Raw genomic sequence first — 22,769 nt, 5'->3', positions numbered from 1 at the left:
TTATATTAATATATATATATATATATATATATATATATATATATATATATATATATTATAATAATAATAAAAATATATATATATATCTATAATAATAATAAAAAATATATATATACAGACTTGGCATTTAATATGGAATATTTTTTTTTTCTTTACTTGGGTTTACTTTCTGAACTCGGTATATCAATCTGGTGAGTTTCTTTTACGCTTCGGTGATTTCTTTGTTAAAAGAACCATGTCACTGATTGTCTGTCGCAGCAAGAAGTCAATAACAGGATTATATCACAGGTGGCGTGACAAAATGTACGGACAGGTACATTTGACGATTGGCTTCACAATCGGGTATATAAGGGTTGTTGCATTCTGTATTAGTGGAAAACAACTGCTGCACGTCTACAAAAGTTATTGCCGCTTCCCGTGGAGATGGTCCGTCAACTCGACAATGCTGTTTGTCATTTAGTGGTGGCTTTATGAAATTCCGGCATGAAACAGCGTGCTATTGCTCGGCAGTATGGCATCACTCAAGGTCAGGTGTCAAAGATCCTGAAACGAAATGCTCAGAGGGGTGTCCCTACTCCAATACCGAGGTCAGGACATCCCCGCAGAACCACAAGGAGGGATGATCGCCAGCTGCACCGGTTAGTCCGCAATGGCCGTACCAAGTCAGCTAATCGGCTTAGGGCTGAGTGGCAGCAACTGACAAATGTGCCTGTATCCAGAAGGCTAGTCAACCAACGACTGGTTCAAGCAGGCTATCGTGCCAGGCGTCCCCTGAGAAAGCCACATCTGACCAGACAACACCGCCAGCGCTGATTGCAGTGGGCCAGAGAGCACCGTCAATGGCAGCCAGGACACTGGAATCACGTGATCTTCAGTGACAAGTCTAGATTTCTGGTCTATCGTCAATATGGCCACGTCTGAGTGCGCAGACAACGCATGAAGCCTACAACGAAGATTGTATAGTGCCAAGAGTCCAAGCTGGAGGTGGTGGTGTGACCGTTTGGGCTGCTTTTCATGCAGGGGGCAAAACTCACCTGGTTGTTCTGAATGGAAACATGAACCAGTTCAAGCACAGGGCCATTCTGGAAGAAACATTGCTTCCATTTGTTGCTTTTTTGTTGTTTGTCGCAGCAGCCTTTCGAGGAAACTTTATCTTCCAAGATGACAATGCACGGCCTCGTCATGCTCGCATGATCCGACACTTTCTTGCTGACCATGGTGTAGAGCATATGGAGTGGCCTGCCATGTCCCCGGATATGAATCCGATAGAGAACTTGTGGGCAGAATTAACGCGTCAAATCGACAACTTCGACCAGCAGCCGACCTCTGTACGTGAATTGCAGCAGGCTATTGTCACTGCATGGCAAGCGATTCCTGTCCAAACCTTGGCAAATCTCGTGAACAGCATTCCTCAACGTGTATGTGCTCTCCTGAATGCTCGTGGGGGTTACACGAAGTACTGAACTGTAATTTTACTGTCCGTAATCCCAGTCGTAATTTAACTTTTGTTTTTGTTAAAAAAAAATTTTTGGCTAATGTGCAAAATAAAGAGATACTTCTGGAAAACGCACAGAAGTTTAACACAGTACTGTCTGTGAATTGATTTCGATATCAGTTTACATCACTTTCAAGGTTCAATTTATTTGCTTCGAAATGTGAAATGTGGTTTTTGTTTCTTTTAAAGGTCACATTAACAAAATCTAGAATAATTTCAACATAATTCCAATGAACTTTTGGTTCTAAGTCATCTTGAAAAGTAAGTTCACCCCCACAAAAAAAAAATTTCATATTAAATGCCAAGTCTGTATGTATATATATATATTGTTACGGACACGACTTAGATGTTGCTTGACCGAGCGGAATGGCCGCCGTGTTCGCACAGTTTACCCGATTACACTCGAACGTTGGCCGAATCGCGCTATGCTAAATCAATGAAGGAAAGGACACAACGGCTGGGATTAATGCAACGACACAAGGGGTACAGTTCTCAAGACCTCCGGAGGAGGATATAATATTGGTGATGCAGAAACGGGTAGATTACACGGTAAGAGGTAAAGCACAGAAAAGATGGGCACTTAGACACAGTCTTATCTATCCCCGACAGACCACAGACAAACGGGACAAGACCGACTTACAGGGGGATTGATGGCAAGGAAGGGCAGGCAGTCGATAGCTCAAGGTGCACCTTGGCTCAGGGGCAGAATCAAACGCGGTCCGGTCCAGAGATGCGGGGAGGTATTCAGCGCTTGGAGGTGGCGTCTTCTCTCTCCGTGCTGGGGGCGCATCTGATGTCACCTCCCTCTTCCTGCGCATGTACGGCGGGGAGTGACACGCCCTCGGCTCGTTAGCTCCGCCCCAGATGGAATCGGTCCGCCGCCTCCATTGGGTGCGGGGGGTTACCGGGCTCCGCCCTTGACGAGGAGCTGACAGCGAGCCCCTGCGTGGTAACCCCGTCGGAGCACATGTTCGATGGCGGCTAACCAAGCCGGAGTGAGGACGCACACTCCCCGCGCCGCCGCCGCTGTTGGTGTTGTTGTTGTTGTTGTACCATGAGGAAGAGCTGCGGGGAGGTATTGGGAGGTCCTAAACTTTCTAACGGTGCCATACAATCACATTCTGGTGCAACGAAGAGTCAGAATTAATGGAAACGAGTCCTTAACTGACATAGACTAAGAATAACTAGCAAGATGTCCTATAGTTGTCTACGTGAGATGCGGTGAACCTGGATGCGACATTTAATGGGGGAAATAGGGGAAGGTCGGGGCTACAGAGTGTTGTTTACAGACAATGGGACTAGGGAATGGGGGATTGGGGATAGTTGGGAAGTATTGGGGAAATAGGGGAATATTTACAAGCGGATATGGATGGAGGCCAAATCCCATATCCGCAACATTGCACCCTTCTCTACCTCGGGGCGTCCCGACCCGATAAATTTTTACCTACGTTAGTGTGGCACTCAGATGTAGTTCCCTCTACTATTAACTCAACCCTGAGTGCGACAGTTTTACAGATGTTCACAAATGAGTAAATATGTCCCCCTGCGACGTTGCACCCTTCTCCTCACAGAAACACGCCCACAGGATAACCGAATCACGGAAAGAATCCTCAAACTAAACATACAGCCGGTAGGGAGCATTATTTACACAAGACTGATATTTACACGACGATCCAGGACCTGTTTTTGGAGAAACACATGCAGATGTTATGCATAGAGAGAGCACGCATGCCAGCATCGATACACCAACCCACGAGTGCTCTGTGGCCCTACGGCCTTTAATAATGTGCAGAGCACCCCATCCAAGCACCAAAAGCACCACCCCATCATGTACAGTCAGCACCATCCGGTGCACCAATAAAGTGTTCAATAATCACCGGTGGTGTCGCAGCCGGCCGATGTTCTGCCGCTGGTCTTGCCTTGGAGCCCACTTGGCCTTCTGGCTTCTTTAAAAATAAAGAAAGGCGCCAACCGCGTCCATTTCTAAATTGTGGCCGTCAGGGGGCCAACTATAAGTGGTTCACCTGTATGGCATAGGTGCCACGTTGACCCAGAGGTCCATCAACGGGTGGTGCTTGGCCGCAAAAGAACTGCGGTCCATGGTGGGCGGCCACAAAAATTGCGGTCCATATGGTGTATCGATCCCGGCAGCAAGCAGCGAAAGTGCAGGCCCACAACTGCAGAGCCAGCACCTCTCTCTCCTCTCTCTCTGCCCCAAAGCCAGATCCTCAGAGGTGGGAGACAAAAATAGAGCAAGTGAATAAGGTGGTAAGGGCGCAAAAGTGCACGCAATACAAGGTAATGCACACTGGGGGCACATGGGAACCAGGTGAGACAGGTACGTTCCTACCGTACGCCCCCCCCCCCCCGCCCCCACCAGGTAACCTACATTGCCCCTCCCTTACCCCTTACGGTATCCACAAACACAACACTACCCATAAACATCTACTTTACACATCAAACAAATGTCCCTACTGTCTTCCCCGTTCCTCCCATAAACCAAATTCGTCTTCTCTCCCTCCTAACCAATCAAATTTGCCATTTCCAACTCTCATCAAAATTTGCCATCTCCAACTCAACATCAAAATTTGCCATCACCAACTCAACATCAAAATTTGCCATCACCAATTCATCATCTGTCCCTCCTAAGGAGGGAGAGATGAAATCACCCCAATGTCTCATCCACGTCGTGATGCGTCTCACAAATCCACACAGCAATTCTCATTTCCTGCAACACAAAACAAAGAAAACACAGGTGTGGAGTCATCATCATCACCTCAGGTAAGTGGCTGCGTATGGTGCGACAGGTTCATCAATCCTAACTATTTCCTAAATGACTTTAACAACTTTACATTACCCGGGGTCTTTCCCTGCCAATCCATTGGCCAACTTACACTATGGGTTCTAAAAACCAATTCCCATTGACCAAACTGTGGTGCTTCTCAATTTGGGGTCTCACCCCCCCCGATTCATCTCCCGGTGCCCTCGCACAATTTCTGGGCTGTGACGTGTAGCTCTCCCAGCAGGTCTACCCACCTGCACACCTCCACCACTGTAGTTGCCACCCGAGCTTACCTGCTCCTCACCCTAACCTAACTAACTGGGGAAGGCCCTCTCGCACTCTCACCCCCTCAGTGCCCTCTCTGGCACGGGCTGCCCGATCCACACCCGGGATCCTCAGGCACCCACTGACACTAACGGCTCCCAGAGCCCACCTGCGGCCTCACCTGGCCGACATCCTCACAGTGGTGGTGTGCCCAAACCAACTACACACACTAACAGGCTACATGCCCAGCCATTTCCACAACACTAATGCACCCATCCACAATACCATTCTGCAACCGCACCACAAATGCCAATATCCAACCACAATTTACCTATACCCTCTACCTAACACTTACACTACCCGCCCCAGGTACTCGTGAAAGGGGTCCACTCTTCCCCCATCCACACCTTCGCACCATGCACACCACTCCGTACCACTTACTCCATGTATTCCACACACCTGTACTTGCACACCTGTGCTCTCATACTTGGTGCCGCCTGCACCCTTCTCTCCCCCAAGCGCATTCGCGCTGATCCACAACACTCACTGCTCCACACACCTGTCCAGTTCTCACACAGCATCATCTCATCTAAATACTCCCCTCTGAAACTTGCGCTTCCCAGTCGTCCCTTTAAACTATTGCGCTCCCTCGTCATTATCATCCACTCTAACCTACCTGCGTCCCCACTACAGGTATCCTTGTCACTAACTAACCTTAACGTCACCTAATGTCATCTTCGCTAGATCCCTACACACGATATATCCTAACCCACCCGGGCTAGTTTTCACTGCCATACACCCCATAATCTATAGCGCATTTGCCCCCTGCCATGGGAAGGGTGGCAGGGATGCCACCCTTACTCACCGTCATATGGCGCGAGTGGGACCTTGTGGGACCACCTCGTATGTGAGTCGCTGCCCGCCTGCCGGACCCCGTGCGTCGCCCCTTGCGGGGTCAGCGTGGGGCCGAACCGGCCGGGCCCCCACAATACATTACCCCCAAGGGGCTCTCGTGCCTCCCCTGTCCCTCTAAAAACTACCCGTTGGTGTCGATGCATGGGTCACACTTCCGCAACCCGCTACCCATTCCATACCACCACCACCTTGCTCACCCACACCTCGCACCTCTCCCATCACCGGACCCTCTCGCTCGCACCCTCGTTCCATACCCTCCGGACCAGCCATACACCTCACTCTTGGCCTCTCACGAACATCCGGGTCCATCTCGACCCCCAAGCTTATTAAATCACCTGGCGCATCATACGCACGACCATATTGGTCACCACTTACACCGGGTCCTCTTTCTCTTCGCTTCTCCTCCATCACCTGCGAATCCCTCATCCGGTTAATGAGCACATCATCACGATCCGAACACAGACTTTGGACCAATTCTTTTACTTCCTCCTTTATCTCTTTCTTATCCTCTCTCCGTCGCTTCTTAATTTCGCTCACCCCTTCTTCCACTTCTTCTAATTTCTGCTTCACCTCCTTCATCTCCTCGTGCGCCCCCTTAAGTTCTTCCTCTAACTCCACCTTATTTTTTTCTATGTGCTCCCGCACCTCCCGCTCTTTAACCTCCATCACCTCTACCACCTTGTTCATTTTCCTCGTCAGGTCCTCATGTACCGTCTGACACTCTTTTTTAATTACCCCTACGTCCTTTTTCATCTCCTTCTGTGTCGATTTTAAACCCTCTATTACCGCTGTGTTCTTCTTTACCTGGTCCCCCAACTCCTTTTGTCCCACTGTCAGTTGTTCTCCTCCCAGCGTCAACTCCTCTATACCACCTTGCAATTTTACAGTCCCCTTTCTCACCTCCTTCTCCATGCGCTCCTTACAGTGCCTCACCTCCTCGCGCACTCCTCCGACCTCCTCACTCACACCTCTTCTGATCTCTTCTCCCATCACTTGCATCTCCTGCCCAGATGCCACCCTCATCTGCTCCATTTCCTCCCTGTGAGCATCCAATTTAGTTTCTACCCCCATTCTGACCCCCTCTATCTGCTGCCCCATTTGTTTAACTTCCCTTTCCGCTTGGTCCCTCATGTCCCTCAATTTGCCTTCCATACTGTTTTCTAACCCCTCTAACCCCTTTTGCATCCCTTCCATTTGATTCTCTTGAGCGGCCATTCTGTTTTCTACCCCCATTAACCCCTCCTGTATTTCCCCTAATCTATTGTCTAATCCCTCTATTCTACTCCCTAACCCTCCGATCTGGGCCCCCATGTCCTCCCTCAATTTCTCGCTATTGGACCCCATCCTTTGTTCTAACCGTTGGCTATTGGCCCCCATGTCCTCCCTCAATTTCTCGCTATTGGACCCCATTACCCCCATTTGCTCACTCTGAGCCTCTATACTGTTTTTCAAACCTCCAATTTGGTCTCCCATTTGCCCCATAAGGGCCCTCATTTGCAGGAAAAAAAGGTTCGAATCCACCAACGGCGCTGCTACGGTCGCGGGCGCGGTCGCCGTGGCCATGGCCATGTGCGAGGCGCCATTTTGCGAACCTGCCGTCCTCACTGCTTCGCTCTCCTCATGTCCCTCATGTCCCTCAATTTGGTCCTGGATCGACCCTGCCTCACTCTCCTCTACCGGAACCCAGCCGTCTTGATCTGCCATAGCGCGACTTTCAAAATTCGGGTTTTTATTTTTGTAAAACACAATCAAATTTCGCCGTTATAATTTCGAGCGCGTGAAGCGCGCTTCGGGTCCAATCTCACTCCTCGACACCAATTGTTACGGACACGACTTAGATGTTGCTTGACCGAGCGGAATGGCCGCCGTGTTCGCACAGTTTACCCGATTACACTCGAACGTTGGCCGAATCGCGCTACGCTAAATCAATGAAGGAAAGGACACAACGGCTGGGATTAATGCAACGATACAAGGGGTACAGTTCTCAAGACCTCCGGAGGAGGATATAATATTGGTGATGCAGAAACGGGTAGATTACACGGTAAGAGGTAAAGCACAGAAAAGATGGGCACTTAGACACAGTCTTATCTATCCCCGACAGACCACAGACAAACGGGACAAGACGGACTTACAGGGGGATTGATGGCAAGGAAGGGCAGGCAGTCGATAGCTCAAGGTGCACCTTGGCTCAGGGGCAGAATCAAACGCGGTCCGGTCCAGAGATGCGGGGAGGTATTCAGCGCTTGGAGGTGGCGTCTTCTCTCTCCGTGCTGGGGGCGCATCTGACGTCACCTCCCTCTTCCTGCGCATGTACGGCGGGGAGTGACACACCCTCGGCTCATTAGCTCCGCCCCAGATGGAATCGGTCCGCCGCCTCCATTGGGTGCGGGGGGTTACCGGGCTCCGCCCTTGACGAGGAGCTGACAGCGAGCCCCTGCGTGGTACCCCCGTCGGAGCACATGTTCGATGGCGGCTAACCAAGCCGGAGTGAGGACGCACACTCCCCGCGCCGCCGCCGCTGTTGTTGTTGTTGTTGTTGTACCATGAGGAAGAGCTGCGGGGAGGTATTGGGAGGTCCTAAACTTTCTAACGGTGCCATACAATCACATTCTGGTGCAACGAAGAGTCAGAATTAATGGAAACGAGTCCTTAACTGACATAGACTAAGAATAACTAGCAAGATGTCCTATAGTTGTCTACGTGAGATGCGGTGAACCTGGATGCGACATTTAATGGGGGAAATAGGGGAAGGTCGGGGCTACAGAGTGTTGTTTACAGACAATGGGACTAGGGAATGGGGGATTGGGGATAGTTGGGAAGTATTGGGGAAATAGGGGAATATTTACAAGCGGATATAGATGGAGGCCAAATCCCATATCCGCAACAATATATATATATTTATATATATATATATATATATATTTGCAAAATACAGTCACTGAGCTAATTCCCACAAGGCTATTTACCTTACTGAGTATATTCAGTGATCTTGAAGACTGGGATTTATTACTCTAAAGATATATTTTATAAGTTTCATGAATTTCTCTTCTTTTATGTTTCTTTAATGAGCTTCTCTTAAAAACAAGTGTACTGTTTATCTCAGTACAATCCAAATAAACACATGCTATCACAATATTAATGAAGTGCTAAAATATTATAATTAATTTTAGCTCTTGCACGAGCCTCGACTTTGAATACAAAAAAATAGATGAGCCTAATTGTTGTTGTTAACATCAAAACACTTGTCTGTAGATGCTCTGTCACCCAATATTCAATACCACACACAGTAGTGGTTTGTCGAGTCTCATGTACTGAATGTTTTTGTAAGTTAATGTGAAATACCATGAGTTGTATCTTCCTTTTGTTTACAAGAGTGAGGCTTATAGAAGAGCAAGGTTGAATTGACAGTGGGGTGGTAAGCAGGACATCAATTGGGTGCAACCAGCATGGGAATGAAAGAACAAGAAAGGAATAGAGAGAGAGAAGGTGAGGAAACACTGAAATCAGCAAGTAAGGGGATTTAGTGGGGAAGGGTTGATGGGGTAATAAAGATTCTAGATGCTGAATGTGCTCTGCAATGTTAAGAAAGTTATACAAGTGAGGTACGAACAGTTGGCAAAGACAAGCCAAAAACAGGATAGTGAAGTAAATTTGTAAAATAAAATAAATAAAAAAGGTTTATTTATTGTTTATGTATTATATTTGTAAAAACATTTTAAAATATAATTAAAAGCATTTCTTTACTTACATTATATCTTCTTGTATCTTGAAAAAAGAAAAGCAAATTTTGGCATGTCTTGGACTATTGTCTCTCATATAATATAACTTTTTGAATATCCATCATACCAATGTACCTGACCAGCGCGCCTTGCACTTTGCCCTCATTTTTTGCAGGGGATATGGCTTCCAGAAGGAAGAACTGTGAAGATTGCTGTGGCCATTAAAGTCCTCAAAGAGGCTGCATCTCCGAAGGCAAACAAAGAGATAATGGATGTAAGTGATTGTTCCCACAACCAATCCCAATGATACAATGTGTTCAAATAGTTTGCCCTGTATTTGGGGATGAAAGTCATTATGGTCGTAATTGTATGGATACTGCGTCCCTCAAATCCACTTCTTGTGAGGATTAAAAATAAAACTGTTGCGTGAAACAACCTGTCAATCTTCCTTACAGAGCTTTAAGCTTCGTGTCAAGCTTTTTGACTGAGGGTGGAATGTTAATCTCTTGACAATAGTGTAGTGGGGATACAGGAGGAAATGGAATGAACAGGTGAACAAATCAGGTTAGTATGGGTTGGAAATATCATGGATAGGTAGGTATGGGAGATTACATTAAATTTAGTGTGCTTTAACCATGAATGACTGGTTGACACAGGTTGACTCATGATATGAGCATACAGTATATATGTCCTGTCCGTGGCCAATGAAGACTGGCCTCAGACGAATAGCCGAAACGAGCTTTAACTCCGAGGCATATTTCAAACAAGGCGGGATTATCTTTTCGCATGCACGGGAAGGTTCGAAGTCTCACCTGATCGGACGGCCGACACTGGGTTAATCTGAACCCACAATCAAAGAAACGAAACAAGACAAGAAATTGAAAATCAACAACTAACGATTTAATGAAAATACTGCAAGCATAATAAATAAATAAAAAAATAGTAACAGGCTCAGGTGAGGGACCCTTCAAGCAGACTCAATTACAGACACAGGGAGAAATAAAAGAAAATAAAATGATTTGGTAATCGGCCGGCACTCAGCTTTGCAGTTCAACCGAGGGCTTGTCGACTTTCGTCGTCTCCACACCACCGCGCGGGAAGCGCACAAAATGGCGTGGAGTCGTGCTCCTCGACGTCGCCAACGTGAGGTACTTCTCGCGATCCCGACTGCCCCGAACCTCTCTTGTTCAGTCTCTTTCCACAAGCGCACACGAGCCAAAGATGCGCCACCTCCCGCGACCAAGCCAGGACAAAAAGAAAATGTGACCACCTCCAACAAACGCCAGGACCAGAAGAAGGAATGTGACTGCCTCCAACAACCACCAGCACAAAGAAATGAGAGAGCAAAAGGCAATGCAGCCGTCCTCGTTGAAAGCCAGCACAAAAGAGACCAAGGTGGCGAGACGGCATCTTTTTCCTCTCAGCTCTTGAATGTTCGACCGCTGACGTCACACTCTGTCCAATCACCGAGCACGATTCCATCATCCATCGCGCCTCCACCAGTCATGAAGGTCTGGGTGTGGCCTCTTCGTTACAAGTCGCCGGGGGGCGGAGTCTAAGCTCTTTTCAGGAATGTTCGGATGACGTCGTTCCCTTGCCGATCGGTAAATGCTGTTTCTCTCAGATCTGGCAGCGTTGTGAGCGCATGAGTCCCATTACAGTGCTATTGTTGTTTTACTGAGCCCTCAATTTCCTGGCTGGCCAAATGTAATAAAACCGAAGGGAAGATCACAGGAGGCAAATTACACACTGGGGAATTAATCTTTAAGTCCTAGAATTAATTAGCACAAAGCCACGCCCCTTATGGCAACATGCAAACGCTCTTACCCGGAAAGACGGCCTACTTACGTATATAGAGATGGCTTCTTCGCGGCATACGGAGCATTCTAAACCTACACGATTCTAACTTTCCTAAGGTATTCCATGCCTACCCCCAGAAACGTAACATAGACGTGATTCCATGGGTGGGACATTCATTTTACTGTGGTTGCAAAGTAATATATCTCTACACTACTGCAACCAAGCTGTCTCTGCCAGAGCAACAGGAAGTAGTGAAGGATATATATGTGTGGAGAAATCTGATCATTAATGTCACCAGAAATCGACCAAGACTTGATGGTACTAGATAACTGTATAAAATCAAAATTATTGCTATATTAACTAGAGAGTTCATAGAACAGCATACCCCATGCAGTCTTGAGAAAAAGGACATCATGAGAGTCTTTTAAACTCTTACTTTGCGTTTCCAAGCATGATCTATGTTTGTTTTGTTCGTGATCCCACGCATAACAGGTGTGATGGTAACCATACATTGCTATGCGCCTCCATATTTGTCCGAATGTCAAACAGCTATTCTATCCTCTGCATGACGGCGTGAATGCTGATTCTCATCTTTTTTCTCATAGTTATTCTGCCTTCATGGCATGAATATTTTTCCAAGTTTTGCTAAGCAGGTGTCTGAAAGTGACAAAAGGCAATTTGTGGTGTGCAGTGTTCAAGTATATAACTCAATTGAAATAAAATAAATATTTTCAAGGTCGTAGAAAAAAAACAAGATTGAAAGTTTACCGCCGTTGATGCAGTGCCTTTTGCACCACCTTATTTAACACATTACATTAGTTCTTCATGCCTGTTGTTTTTGTCCTTTATGACATCCTTAAAAACAGTAAGTTTCCTGTTTGGAATGATTTTCAATTCTATTTGACCACCAGACAGGCAGACAGAGTAAAAACATTCTCTCACACCTCTCTTCACATGTGTAATTGCATTGTATTCAGAGCCAAAGTACTGCTAAACTGCAGGTTTGTTTTCTGATTTATGTTCAAAATATAACATTCATTTGGATTCAAGATGGTCCTCGATCAGCAACTGACGTTTGTAGATGGACAGAAAGAAAGACGGAAGTGAAACAATTGCTTAACCCCAGTCTTTGCTTTGCTGCGCAGGGTAATTAATGTTCGTCTTAATTAGTCCATAAAATAGTTTCAAACCTGTATATGGCTTGCATTATATACGACGCAGCTTACATACACAATTTACATACACAATTTTTCCACCTTTATTTACACATCATAATCCACAACTTCCAAGTGAAAAACAAATTCTACAAATTTCAAAAATTCATTTAAAACACAAAACCAGAATATCTTGGTTGATAAGTGTCCACCCCTTATTGTAACAATTGTAAATTAGCACAGGTGTAACCAATCACATTCAAAATCACACACCAAGTTAATTGGCCTCCACCTGTGTTAAATTGTAGTGATTCTGATTATTTCAGATCAAATCAGCTGTTCCTAAAGGTAGTGCATTTCACAGCATTTCACACAATACTCTGCTGGGTAGTGCATTTCACAGCAAAGACTCAACCATGAGCATCAAGGAGCTTTCAAAAGATCTCTGGGATAAAGTTGTGGAAAGGCAAAGATCAGGGGATGGGTATAAAAATATTTCAAAGGCCTTGAATATCCCTTGGAGCACAGTCAAGCCAATCATTAAGAAGTCGAAGGCATATGGTACCACCAAGACCTTGTCTAGATCAGGCCGTCCCTCCAAACTGGATGACCAAGCAAGGAGGAGACTGATCAGAGAGGCCACCAAGAGGCCAATGACAATTTTGAAAGAGCTACAGCCCTTAATGGCAAAGAGTGGTCATGTGGCAACAATATCCCAAGCACTCCACAAGTATGGTAGGGTGGCAAGAAAAAAGCAATTACTCAAAAAAGCCCACCTTGAGTCCCGTTTGAAGTATGCAAAAAAACCACTTCGAAGATTCTGAAGCCATGTGGAAAAAAGTTTTGTGGTCTGATGAAACTAAGATGGAACTTTTGGCCTAAATCCAAAATGTTACGTTTGGCGCAAACCCAACACAGCACATCACCCAAAGAACACCATCCCTACTGTGAAGCATGGTGGTGGCAGCATCATGTTATGGGGATGTTTCTCATCAGCAGGGACTGAGTCACTTGTCAGGATAGAAGGGAAAATGGATGAAGCAAAATACAGAAAAATCCGAGAGGAAAACCTGCTGCCCTCTGCCAAAAAACAGAAATTGCGATGGAAGTTCACCTTTTAGCATGACAACAACCGAAGCACACAGAAAAAGCTACATTGGAGTGGCTAAGATCAATGTCCTTGAGTGGCCCAGTCAGAGCCCTGACCTAAATCCAATCGGAAATCTGTTTCATGACTTAAAAATTGTTGTGCATCAACACTCCCCATGCAACTTGACTGAGTTTGAACAGTTTTGTACAGAATAATGGCCAAATATTGCTTAATCAAGGTGTGCAAAGTTGGTAGACACCTGTCCCAACAGACTTAGAGCTGTAATTGCTGTCAAAGGTGCTTCCACCAAGTATTAACTCAGGGGGGTGGACACATATCCAACGAGTCGTTTTGTATTTTAAATTAATTTTCTGAAATGTGTAAAATTTGTTTTTCACTTTGAAGTTGGCCTCTAAAAATGGCCTCTAAAGGTGGTTATTTTTTATATATACTTTGAAGTTGTGGGTTACGATGTGTAAATAAAGGTAGAAAAAGTCTGATTTAATTCATGTCAATTCCAGGCTATAAGGCAACAAAAGGTGAAAAATTTGAAAGGGGGTGTAGAGGTAGACTCTATAGGCACTGAATGTATATGGACCTGGCTTAATATAAAGGAAACCTTAAGAATATAACCATGAGAGTATGTGAAAAGTTCACAATCTAAAAAATAATTATTAAAATCAAATAAATAGAACTGCTCTGTTTTAAGGTCATTCATTTATTTTTGAAACTTTCATTTGTTGAAAAATCCATTCAAAATCATTAAAAATTAAAAATTTGATATTTCCATCGAAAAACAACTTGGTTTATCAATTTTATTGATTGCCTTTTTATCTCTGTCTCAGAACTACATGTGCCCCTTGCACATGGTAAAGCACTTTGTGCATGGTATACAAATACACAATACTATGTTTAGGATTTTGACTCTACACTTTAATCAACAAGTATCGGCAATTTTTATTTCAAAATAATACATGCAAGCCCAAAGGAGTGTGACTGGAACGTGTCACAAAATGTGAGGAGGTCAAAAAAGTGTCAAAAACCACAATATAAAACCAACTAAGGCTGTAAAGGCTGTCTTTCCCTCACGGTCCCCCTGTGCTGTCTTTCCCTCACGGTCCCCCTGTGCTGTCTTTCCCTCACGGTCCCCCTGTGCTGTCTTTCCCTCGCGGTCCCCCTGTGCTGTCTTTCCCTCGCGGTCCCACTGTGCTGTCTTTGCCTCGTGGTCCCCCTGTACTGTCTTTCCCTCGTGGTCCCCCTGTGCTGTCTTTCCCTCACGGTCCCCCTGTGCTGTCTTTCCCTCGCGGTCCCACTGTGCTGTCTTTGCCTCGTGGTCCCCCTGTACTGCCTTTCCCTCGTGGTCCCCCTGTGCTGTCTTTCCCTCGCGGTCCCCCTGTGCTGTCTTTCCCTCGCGGTCCCCCTGTGCTGTCTTTCCCTCGCGGTCCCCCTGTGCTGTCTTTCCCTCACGGTCCCCCTGTGCTGTCTTTCCCTCGTGGTCCCCCTGTGCTGTTTTTCCCTCGCGGTCCCCCTGTGCTGTTTTTCCCTCGCGGTCCCACTGTGCTGTCTTTGCCTCGTGGTCCCCCTGTACTGCCTTTCCCTCGTGGTCCCCCTGTGCTGTCTTTCCCTCGCGGTCCCCCTGTGCTGTCTTTCCCTCGCGGTCCCCCTGTGCTGTCTTTCCCTCGCGGTCCCCCTGTGCTGTCTTTCCCTCACGGTCCCCCTGTGCTGTCTTTCCCTCGCGGTCCCCCTGTGCTGTCTTTCCCTCGTGGTCCCCCTGTGCTGTCTTTCCCTCGCGGTCCCCCTGTGCTGTCTTTCCCTCGCGGTCCCCCTGTGCTGTCTTTCCCTCACGGTCCCCCTGTGCTGTCTTTCCCTCGCGGTCCCCCTGTGCTGTCTTTCCCTCGCGGTCCCCCTGTGCTGTCTTTCCCTCGCGGTCCCCCTGTGCTGTCTTTCCCTCACGGTCCCCCTGTGCTGTCTTTCCCTCGTGGTCCCCCTGTGCTGTCTTTCCCTCGCGGTCCCCCTGTACTGTCTTTCCTTCGCGGTCCCCCTGTACTGTCTTTCCCTCGCGGTCCCCCTGTGCTGTCTTTCCCTCGCGGTCCCCCTGTGCTGTCTTTCCCTCGCGGTCCCCCTGTGCTGTCTTTCCCTCGCCGTCCCCCCTGTGCTGTCTTTCCCTCGCGGTCCCACTGTGCTGTCTTTGCCTCGCGGTCCCCCTGTACTGTCTTTCCCTCGCGGTCCCCCTGTACTGTCTTTCCCTCGCGGTCCCCCTGTGCTGTCTTTCCCTCGCGGTCCCCCTGTGCTGTCTTTCCCTCGCGGTCCCCCTGTGCTGTCTTTCCCTCGCGGTCCCCCTGTGCTGTCTTTCCCTCGCGGTCCCCCTGTGCTGTCTTTCCCTCGCGGTTGTCAGCTCTTTCACGAGCCTCGATTCAGTATATATTTAAAAAAAAAAAAAAAAAACTAGAGATATTGTCTGAGAATTTCATGCATTTTGAAATAGCTTTAAGTATACAAACATAACACGGAGGCTTCGGACATGCATCACTGTAATTGTTGTGCTCATACCTTGTTACAGGAGGCCTATGTCATGGCCACTATTGACCACCCACACCTGGTGCGCCTGCTGGGCATATGTCTGACATCTCCTGTCCAGCTGGTGACGCAGCTCATGCCTCATGGCTGCTTGCTCAACTATGTCCGGGTAAACCGTGATGCCATTGGCTCTCAGCTGCTTCTCAACTGGTGTGTCCAGATTGCAAAGGTTAGTGTCTGATGCTGTCATTTGGGTTGTAGACATTAGATATGCTGCAGTATCTTTTGAAAAGAGCAACCATGGTGTTTGTTGTGATACTCTAGCCAAGTTCCCTGCTTAAAGTTAACGGTTTCATATTGAGGACTTCCTGCATTATATGGAAATATTGTGTTGTAGCTGTGGCATATGTTACCTAGTATACTTAAATATACATTACCTTGTTATCTGATTTTCCTCGCGTGATTTAACAGGAATTCATCGGCATACTACTCCTTTCTGCTGCTGATCTGACAAAGTATTTAGCTTTGAGTGGAAGCGCAATTAGCATTTGATAATCAGAAGTTTTGGAAAAAAAAACTATTTTAGGTTCAATTTGTCAAAATACAGCACCTTACTTGAAATGGTGAAAAGGCTGACTGGTTTGAAAATGAAAGAATTGACCGAATGGTTGTTTATCTATTGAGGTTGCTATCTGACATCCCAATGCCAAGAAGCCATTGTGTAACAAAATCATTTGAAAAGGAGAGATCACAGCCCTCCAACTCCTCTATTATGGTCATTAGTTTGTTTTGCTGAGTTAATTTCCTTTGATGTGAGCACTGAATCCGTTGGGGCTATATTCCCGAATGAAAGCACCACCAGTTGGCACAACTGCCCAGAAAGGTAAAGCTTAGTTCTGAAATTATGGCCAATGAGTTGTCATCTAGGATTGTGCAGGCATAGGGTGCCAGGTGTTAAGTACCCTCCAAGTGAAGGGTGGGGGGATCACATGACTGCAATATGCATATGGCAGGCCTGATGTCATTTGGGCCTTGCCTTGCTGGGCAAGGGCATTTGGGCCTTGCCTTGCCTTGCTGGGCCTTGCCTTGCTAACCCCCGCTCTAGTAGGGAAAATGGCCTTTAAAATGCATGTTTTGTTGTGTTGTCTTGCTGGGCACCTGTGCTAGTTAGTAGTGCATGAAAAGTGGGTGGGAAAAATTAAGAAGAATGAAAGGAAGAGATTGTTGAAGAAAAGGGGAAAATTATCAAAGACTTCTCGGGGGAACTGTGGAAACCTGCATTTTAAGCCTCGGTCTTCTCTGAGTGCTGCTCTCTTCATCTGGAATTTTTTTCACGAAGTGGCAATTTTCCAAGATGGCCACCAGCCTGACCAACGTACTTCCATTTGTGTATAAACAAGCCTCAGACGAAAATTGAACTCTTTGGCTTGAATGAAAAGCACTATGTCTGCTGGAAATCAAGCACAGCTCATCACCCATTTAACACCATCCCTACCGTGAAGCATGGTGGTGGCCGCCTCATGCTATGGGGATGCTTTTCAGTGGCAGTGACTGGAAGGCTTTTAAGGATAGAGCGAAGAATGAATGGAGCCAAATAAAGAAAATCCTTGAGGAGAACCTGCTTCAAAGTGCAAAAGACCTTTGACTATGGCGAAGATTTACGTTCCAACAGGACAATGACCCCAAGCATACAGCCAAAGCAACACTGGAATGGCTTCAGAACAAGAATGTGAAAGTTCTTGATTGGCCCAGCCAAAGTGCAGACCTGAATCCCATTGATAATCTGTGGAAATACTTCAATATTGCTGTTCACTTATGCTCCCCGTCCAACTTGGCAGAGCTTGAGCAAATGTGCAAGGAAGAATGGGAGAAACTCCCCAAATCCAGATGTGCAAAGCTGATACAAACATACCCAAGAAGACTCGAAGCTGTAATCACCGCCAAAGGCGCATGTACAAAGCATTGACTCAGGGGGCTGAATACTTTTGTAAATTAGATGTTTCTGTATTTCGTTTTTAATTATTTTGTAAAAATTTCTATAAAAAAAAATTAAATCCACTTTGACATTATGGGGTATGATGTGATGATGTGTAGATCAATGACAAAAATCTCAATTTAAACCATTTTAAATTCAGGCTGTAACCCAACAAAATGTGAAAGAGTCAAGGGGTGTGAATACTTGCTGAAGGCTCTGTAGGCTTATAGCCATGCATTAAAAACAATAACTATCCATTAATTGGACCATTCTCTTTTGTTCAAATAACTATTTGAATGCCCCTGGTGTATCGGTTTCATGAAATATGCATTCACGTTTTCAAATATAATAAAGAATATTTAAATCTAGGGCTGACAGGATAACCGAGATGTAAGCATACTTCCCTCTTATTTTTATTTTATTTTGAGTTCCCTTACAAGGAACCAAATGCAGGAAGAGGCCATTACGCTTATGCTATGATTGCCAACATATATAGTTGTTTGTCCGTACTCCCTCCTTTGTAAATAACGTGCATTGAGCAAGTAAGCAGCACAAACCAATTTTTAAGTCTTTGGTGTGGCCCAGCAGGGTTCAAACTGCCAATCTCCCAGACTAAGAGTGGATGCTCGAACCATTAAGCCACCGAATCTGATAAATTAAGCATCATCTCTGGGTGGGTTCGAACCACAAATCTTTCTGTTAACAGCCGAACTATAGCAAACTGATTGTGCCACAGAGATCACTATGAGCTGGTCTACCTGGGGTGCGAATCTCGACCGAACTATAAACTGTTATTCTGGTGTTTCGCAGCCAGGAAGAGGCATTAATGTGTGTGCCGTCCCTAGCATGGACGTTAAAGTGAGCATCGTGTCTGTAGTAGTATGTTGTAGTAAGCAAAAGCAAACAATCTAGATAATGACGATAATGGTACATTGATAATGATGACAAACAGGAATTAACAAGTATTATTTTTTCTCCCAAAAGAAGAAATTAGGAAAGCACTGAATAGTTTATGTCCTTCCTTCATTGTGTGTGTGTGTGTGTGTGTGTGTGTGTGTGTGTGTGTGTGTGTGTGTGTGTGTGTGTGTGTGTGTGTGTGTGTGTGTGTGTGTGTATGTGTGTATGTGTGTGTGTGATCAGGGAATGTTGTACCTGGAAGAGCGGAGACTGGTACACCGTGACCTGGCAGCTCGAAATGTCCTCGTCAAAGCTCCCAACCACGTGAAGATCACAGACTTTGGACTTGCTCGCCTCCTTGACATCCACGAGCAAGAATATTTAGCTGAAGGAGGAAAGGTAACCTTTTGTTACCTTTACCTTTAATCATAAACTGACATATATTAATTAGACACAAATATACATAGTCTATTCATGCCTAAGATTGTTTTAGTGGTTCTCTTTCGATATTTTATACTTAAAGCTACACATTATGCAACTCTCATTAACAATAGTCTGTCATCTTACTATTAATTCACCAAATGTCCGTCCGTCTGTCTGTCCGTCCGTCTGTCTATCCGTCTGTCCGTCCGTTCCCAGGTACCGCAAAAACGGTTGAACTGATCGCAACGAAATTTTGGGTGGGTAATCCTGGGACCCCCTGGAGTAAAATAGTCAATATTGTTTTTCCAATTTCAGCTTTGGTCTCCAGCATTTTCAGGTTTGGACTCCCGCCTAACGTTATTGTCCCGGGTACCGCACAAACGGCTGCACCAATCGCAACGATACACCTCCATGCCCGTGGGATTCCCACGGGTGACTCCACGAGTGTGAAGAATGGGGAATATTGAAATCAGCAAATATTTATCCAGATAAAATGGTAACATAAAAAACATGATATATGAGAGATGATAAAAAGTTTGTAAATTTCACATAATTATTACTGTGACTATACTACTTTAACAGCCCCATTATTCCTACCTAAATATAGTCGGAGAACGTTTTTGTCCCCTTTCCTGAACTGGTTGGCCACCTGGGCCTGGTTGCTAGAAACTATCCAGTGGATAAATGTAATGCTTCAATGTGTGATTTATCCAATCGATGGGCTTATCCAGGCTTCTATCACCCGGGCCCTGGAGCTGATGTCGGCAGGAATTTATACTTTATTCAGGCTGCAGATGATAAATTGCCTACTCTTTGTGGAAGGCACAGTGGGATCTTTAACGTCCACCAATAAATGCCAGTCCATGGGACACAGAGTTTAACATTATACGAGGGGCAAAATATTTTGTGGTCCAACACCCTGCCTGTCAAACACCAATCCGACAGTTTATAGTCGTGTCGATATCAAACCCAGACTAGACAGCTCAGAGGAAAGTGTGCTACATCGACACCATCTCGTTGGACTTGTAAATTCAATACAAGCACCTGTACATATAACTAGAACGGTACTTTGTAAAGCACATACCTCCGCCAAGCTGAACAGTTTATGTTTTGTATCCCACTGATAGGCCGGATATGGATTCGGACCTGAACCAAAATCTAATCGGCTTGTTCCTGTCACATACCCAACTCATCCACTTAGTTTTGTCATAACTCGTCCACAACGTTTTGAGATATCGTGCAACATATCGTTTTTGGCCCTATCACTCAATGGTGAAGAATCACTTGAAAATTAAACAAAACTCATATCTGGATTCGGATCTTCACCAAAATCTAATCAATTCTTACTTGTCACACCACCAACCTGTCCCCTGAATTTCGTCTGAATCTGTCCACAACGTCTTGAGATATCCTTACAAACAAACAGACAGACAAACAGACAGGCAAACAGGCATGGGTGAAAACATAACCCCCATCCACCTTTGGTGGCAAAGGTAACAACATCCTTTGGTCTGAGTTTTTTTTATTTTTCAGTACAAGGTTTTTGACATCAAAATACAACTACTGATCTTGGGACCTGATCTGATCTTGGGACTAAACATGAAAATTAAAAACCTTATATCAATGAAATGTATTTTTTAAAATTACTGTACACACTTTAACCCCCAAAAAAATGTCACACGATAAACTTTTGGGTCCTGGGCCAGTTCTGCTGACTGGGACCTCACCTACTCTCGTAGTCCACAAAAAGGTCCTGAACGGTGACCAATATTTGTTCTACAATTACTTAAAATGTAAAAGTTATGTTTTTAATGTTTTTTAAAATACAATTTAAAGATGAGTCTACATGTGCAATTAATTATATTTATATCGAGTATGTGCACTTTCTGCTTAACTAACATACAAGGTATGTTTCAATGTCGCTCAAAGCCTTGATACATGTTTGTAATCTCAGCTGCCCATCAAGTGGATGTCACTGGAGTCGATCCAGTTTCGCAAGTTCACCCACCAGAGTGATATTTGGAGCTATGGTATGTCCCTGAATGCTAAAAAACTGTTCTTAAACTGTTCTTGAGATGGCACTGTGATCTCGTCTTTCAAACACTTCTGTTTATTTATTCTTTACGAATGAAATCTTCCAGTTCTTATTTGAGATTTTAAAAAGCTGAGCACCTGTTAACCCTTATATGCAGGCGTCAAAAATCCTACATAAAAGCAGCCATTGGGCCTCGGAGGCCCAACGGATGTATTTGGGTATGTTTTATTTTTATTTTTTTTTATTTTTTATGGATTTGTTTTCTTTCATATCCTTTTTCAATCCAAGTCGATGCTCATGGATGTGTATTTGCTCAGAAAATCTGAATCATTGATCATATTAGTTGGAAGAATCCCATACAAGTAATGAATCTTTATTTTTTTTTGTAAACAATTTTTTTGTTCTTGGTTTTTCAACTTTTTTTCTCTCTAACAAGTTGAGGCTCATGGAGGAGTATTTGCTCAAAAAATATGATTCACTAATCCTTTTATTTAGAATGTATATGTCCACAACTGTCAAAAATCCTACACCTATGCAGCCATTGGGCCTCGGAGGCCCCACAAATATATTCGTGTAAAGTTTTTTAATTTTCATATTTTTGTCGCTGAATTATTTGTATCCAAGTTATCGGAGCTTATAATGAGGCTCATATCAAGAAAATAATGATATAACATAGAGGTACAACAACATTTATGCGGGGCCTCGAAGGCCCCAGGCCTGCATTCGTGTCGGATTTTCTAGTTCTAAGTGAAGAATCTGCAGAGATTTCCCCACGAGCCTGAATTTAATTTTTATTTCTTTATGTCACTGGATTTTGTGTAACAACATGAAAGTCGGTGAAAATGAGGCTCATTCCAAAAAAAAATTGTACAGCATAGTTTTTGCAACAAAAAAAACTTGTGGGCCTCCGAGGCCCAATCACTGAATCCATGGGTTAACAAACATTTTTCTAATAATTATGATTGTGGCTCATTACTGGGACTAACGTGGTCTTTTTTCTTAATGATAAAAACAAATTTGTATGATGAGCTTCTGACGATCTAGCAAGTTTGTAGATCCAAGTCAACTTTCATTTCTCCTTTTGTTGATGATGAAGGAATCACTTTACTTTACGTTTCATCCGTTTTATTCAATAAGGGTTTTGAAAGAAGTATGGGTTGAGAGGGGTGGAGGGGTTGGGTGTATTGAGAGACTGGAAATATATAAATATTTGAATTTAAATGTATACTAGTAGTAGGCGTCCATAACCACAACCATGCTTGACCATGTTGTGGAACATCGGCCGAGGCCCTCAACTTTTTTTTAACCTTCATTCACTTTTAAATTCGATTTCTCCACATCTGCTCGAGAGATTGGCATGAAGCTTTCAACGTTGGAGCTTCTACCCATAGAAAAGTTTTTAAACAAAGTTACGTGAAGGTTGGATATAAAATGTGGCCAGTTTTCCAAAAAAGTCAGTTTTCTGCAGGCATGTGTTGCAGGGTGTTTGTTTCAGTTATCAGGAAAAAAACGGCCTCGATCTCACTTCGCTCAGAACTCGGATAAATAGTTTTCACCCCATAGGTTGATGCACTCTTCTCTCCGTTTTAGGATACAAACGATGGACCCCCACATTTTTTCATGAATACTAATTATACAATAATATGCATTAAATGGTTTTATGTTTATCTCCAAGGATGTAATGAGTTTTAATGCAACCATGG

General features: G+C 44.9%; 1 protein-coding gene across 2 annotated transcripts in view; it reads left to right on the top strand.

Annotated features, from left to right (window-relative positions):
- The window catches only part of LOC137417601 (receptor tyrosine-protein kinase erbB-4-like), a 249,597-nt gene that overhangs the window by 194,421 nt on the left and 32,407 nt on the right, over window positions 1–22,769 (top strand). For both annotated transcript variants that reach the window (XM_078782410.1, XM_068103503.2), the window contains exons 19-22: window positions 9,351–9,449; window positions 15,780–15,965; window positions 18,852–19,007; window positions 20,986–21,061. In XM_078782410.1, coding sequence (XP_078638536.1) covers window positions 9,351–9,449; window positions 15,780–15,965; window positions 18,852–19,007; window positions 20,986–21,061 — 517 coding nt within the window. The remainder of the gene's footprint in view (window positions 1–9,350; window positions 9,450–15,779; window positions 15,966–18,851; window positions 19,008–20,985; window positions 21,062–22,769) is intronic.

Source organism: Myxine glutinosa, chromosome 1 (genome assembly GCF_964187855.1).
Source record: "Myxine glutinosa chromosome 1, kmMyxGlut1.1, whole genome shotgun sequence".
In the NCBI taxonomy this organism is placed as follows: domain Eukaryota; kingdom Metazoa; phylum Chordata; class Myxini; order Myxiniformes; family Myxinidae; genus Myxine; species Myxine glutinosa.
Note: the sequence above shows the minus strand (reverse complement) of the source record. Positions and strands in the feature narration are given on the sequence as shown.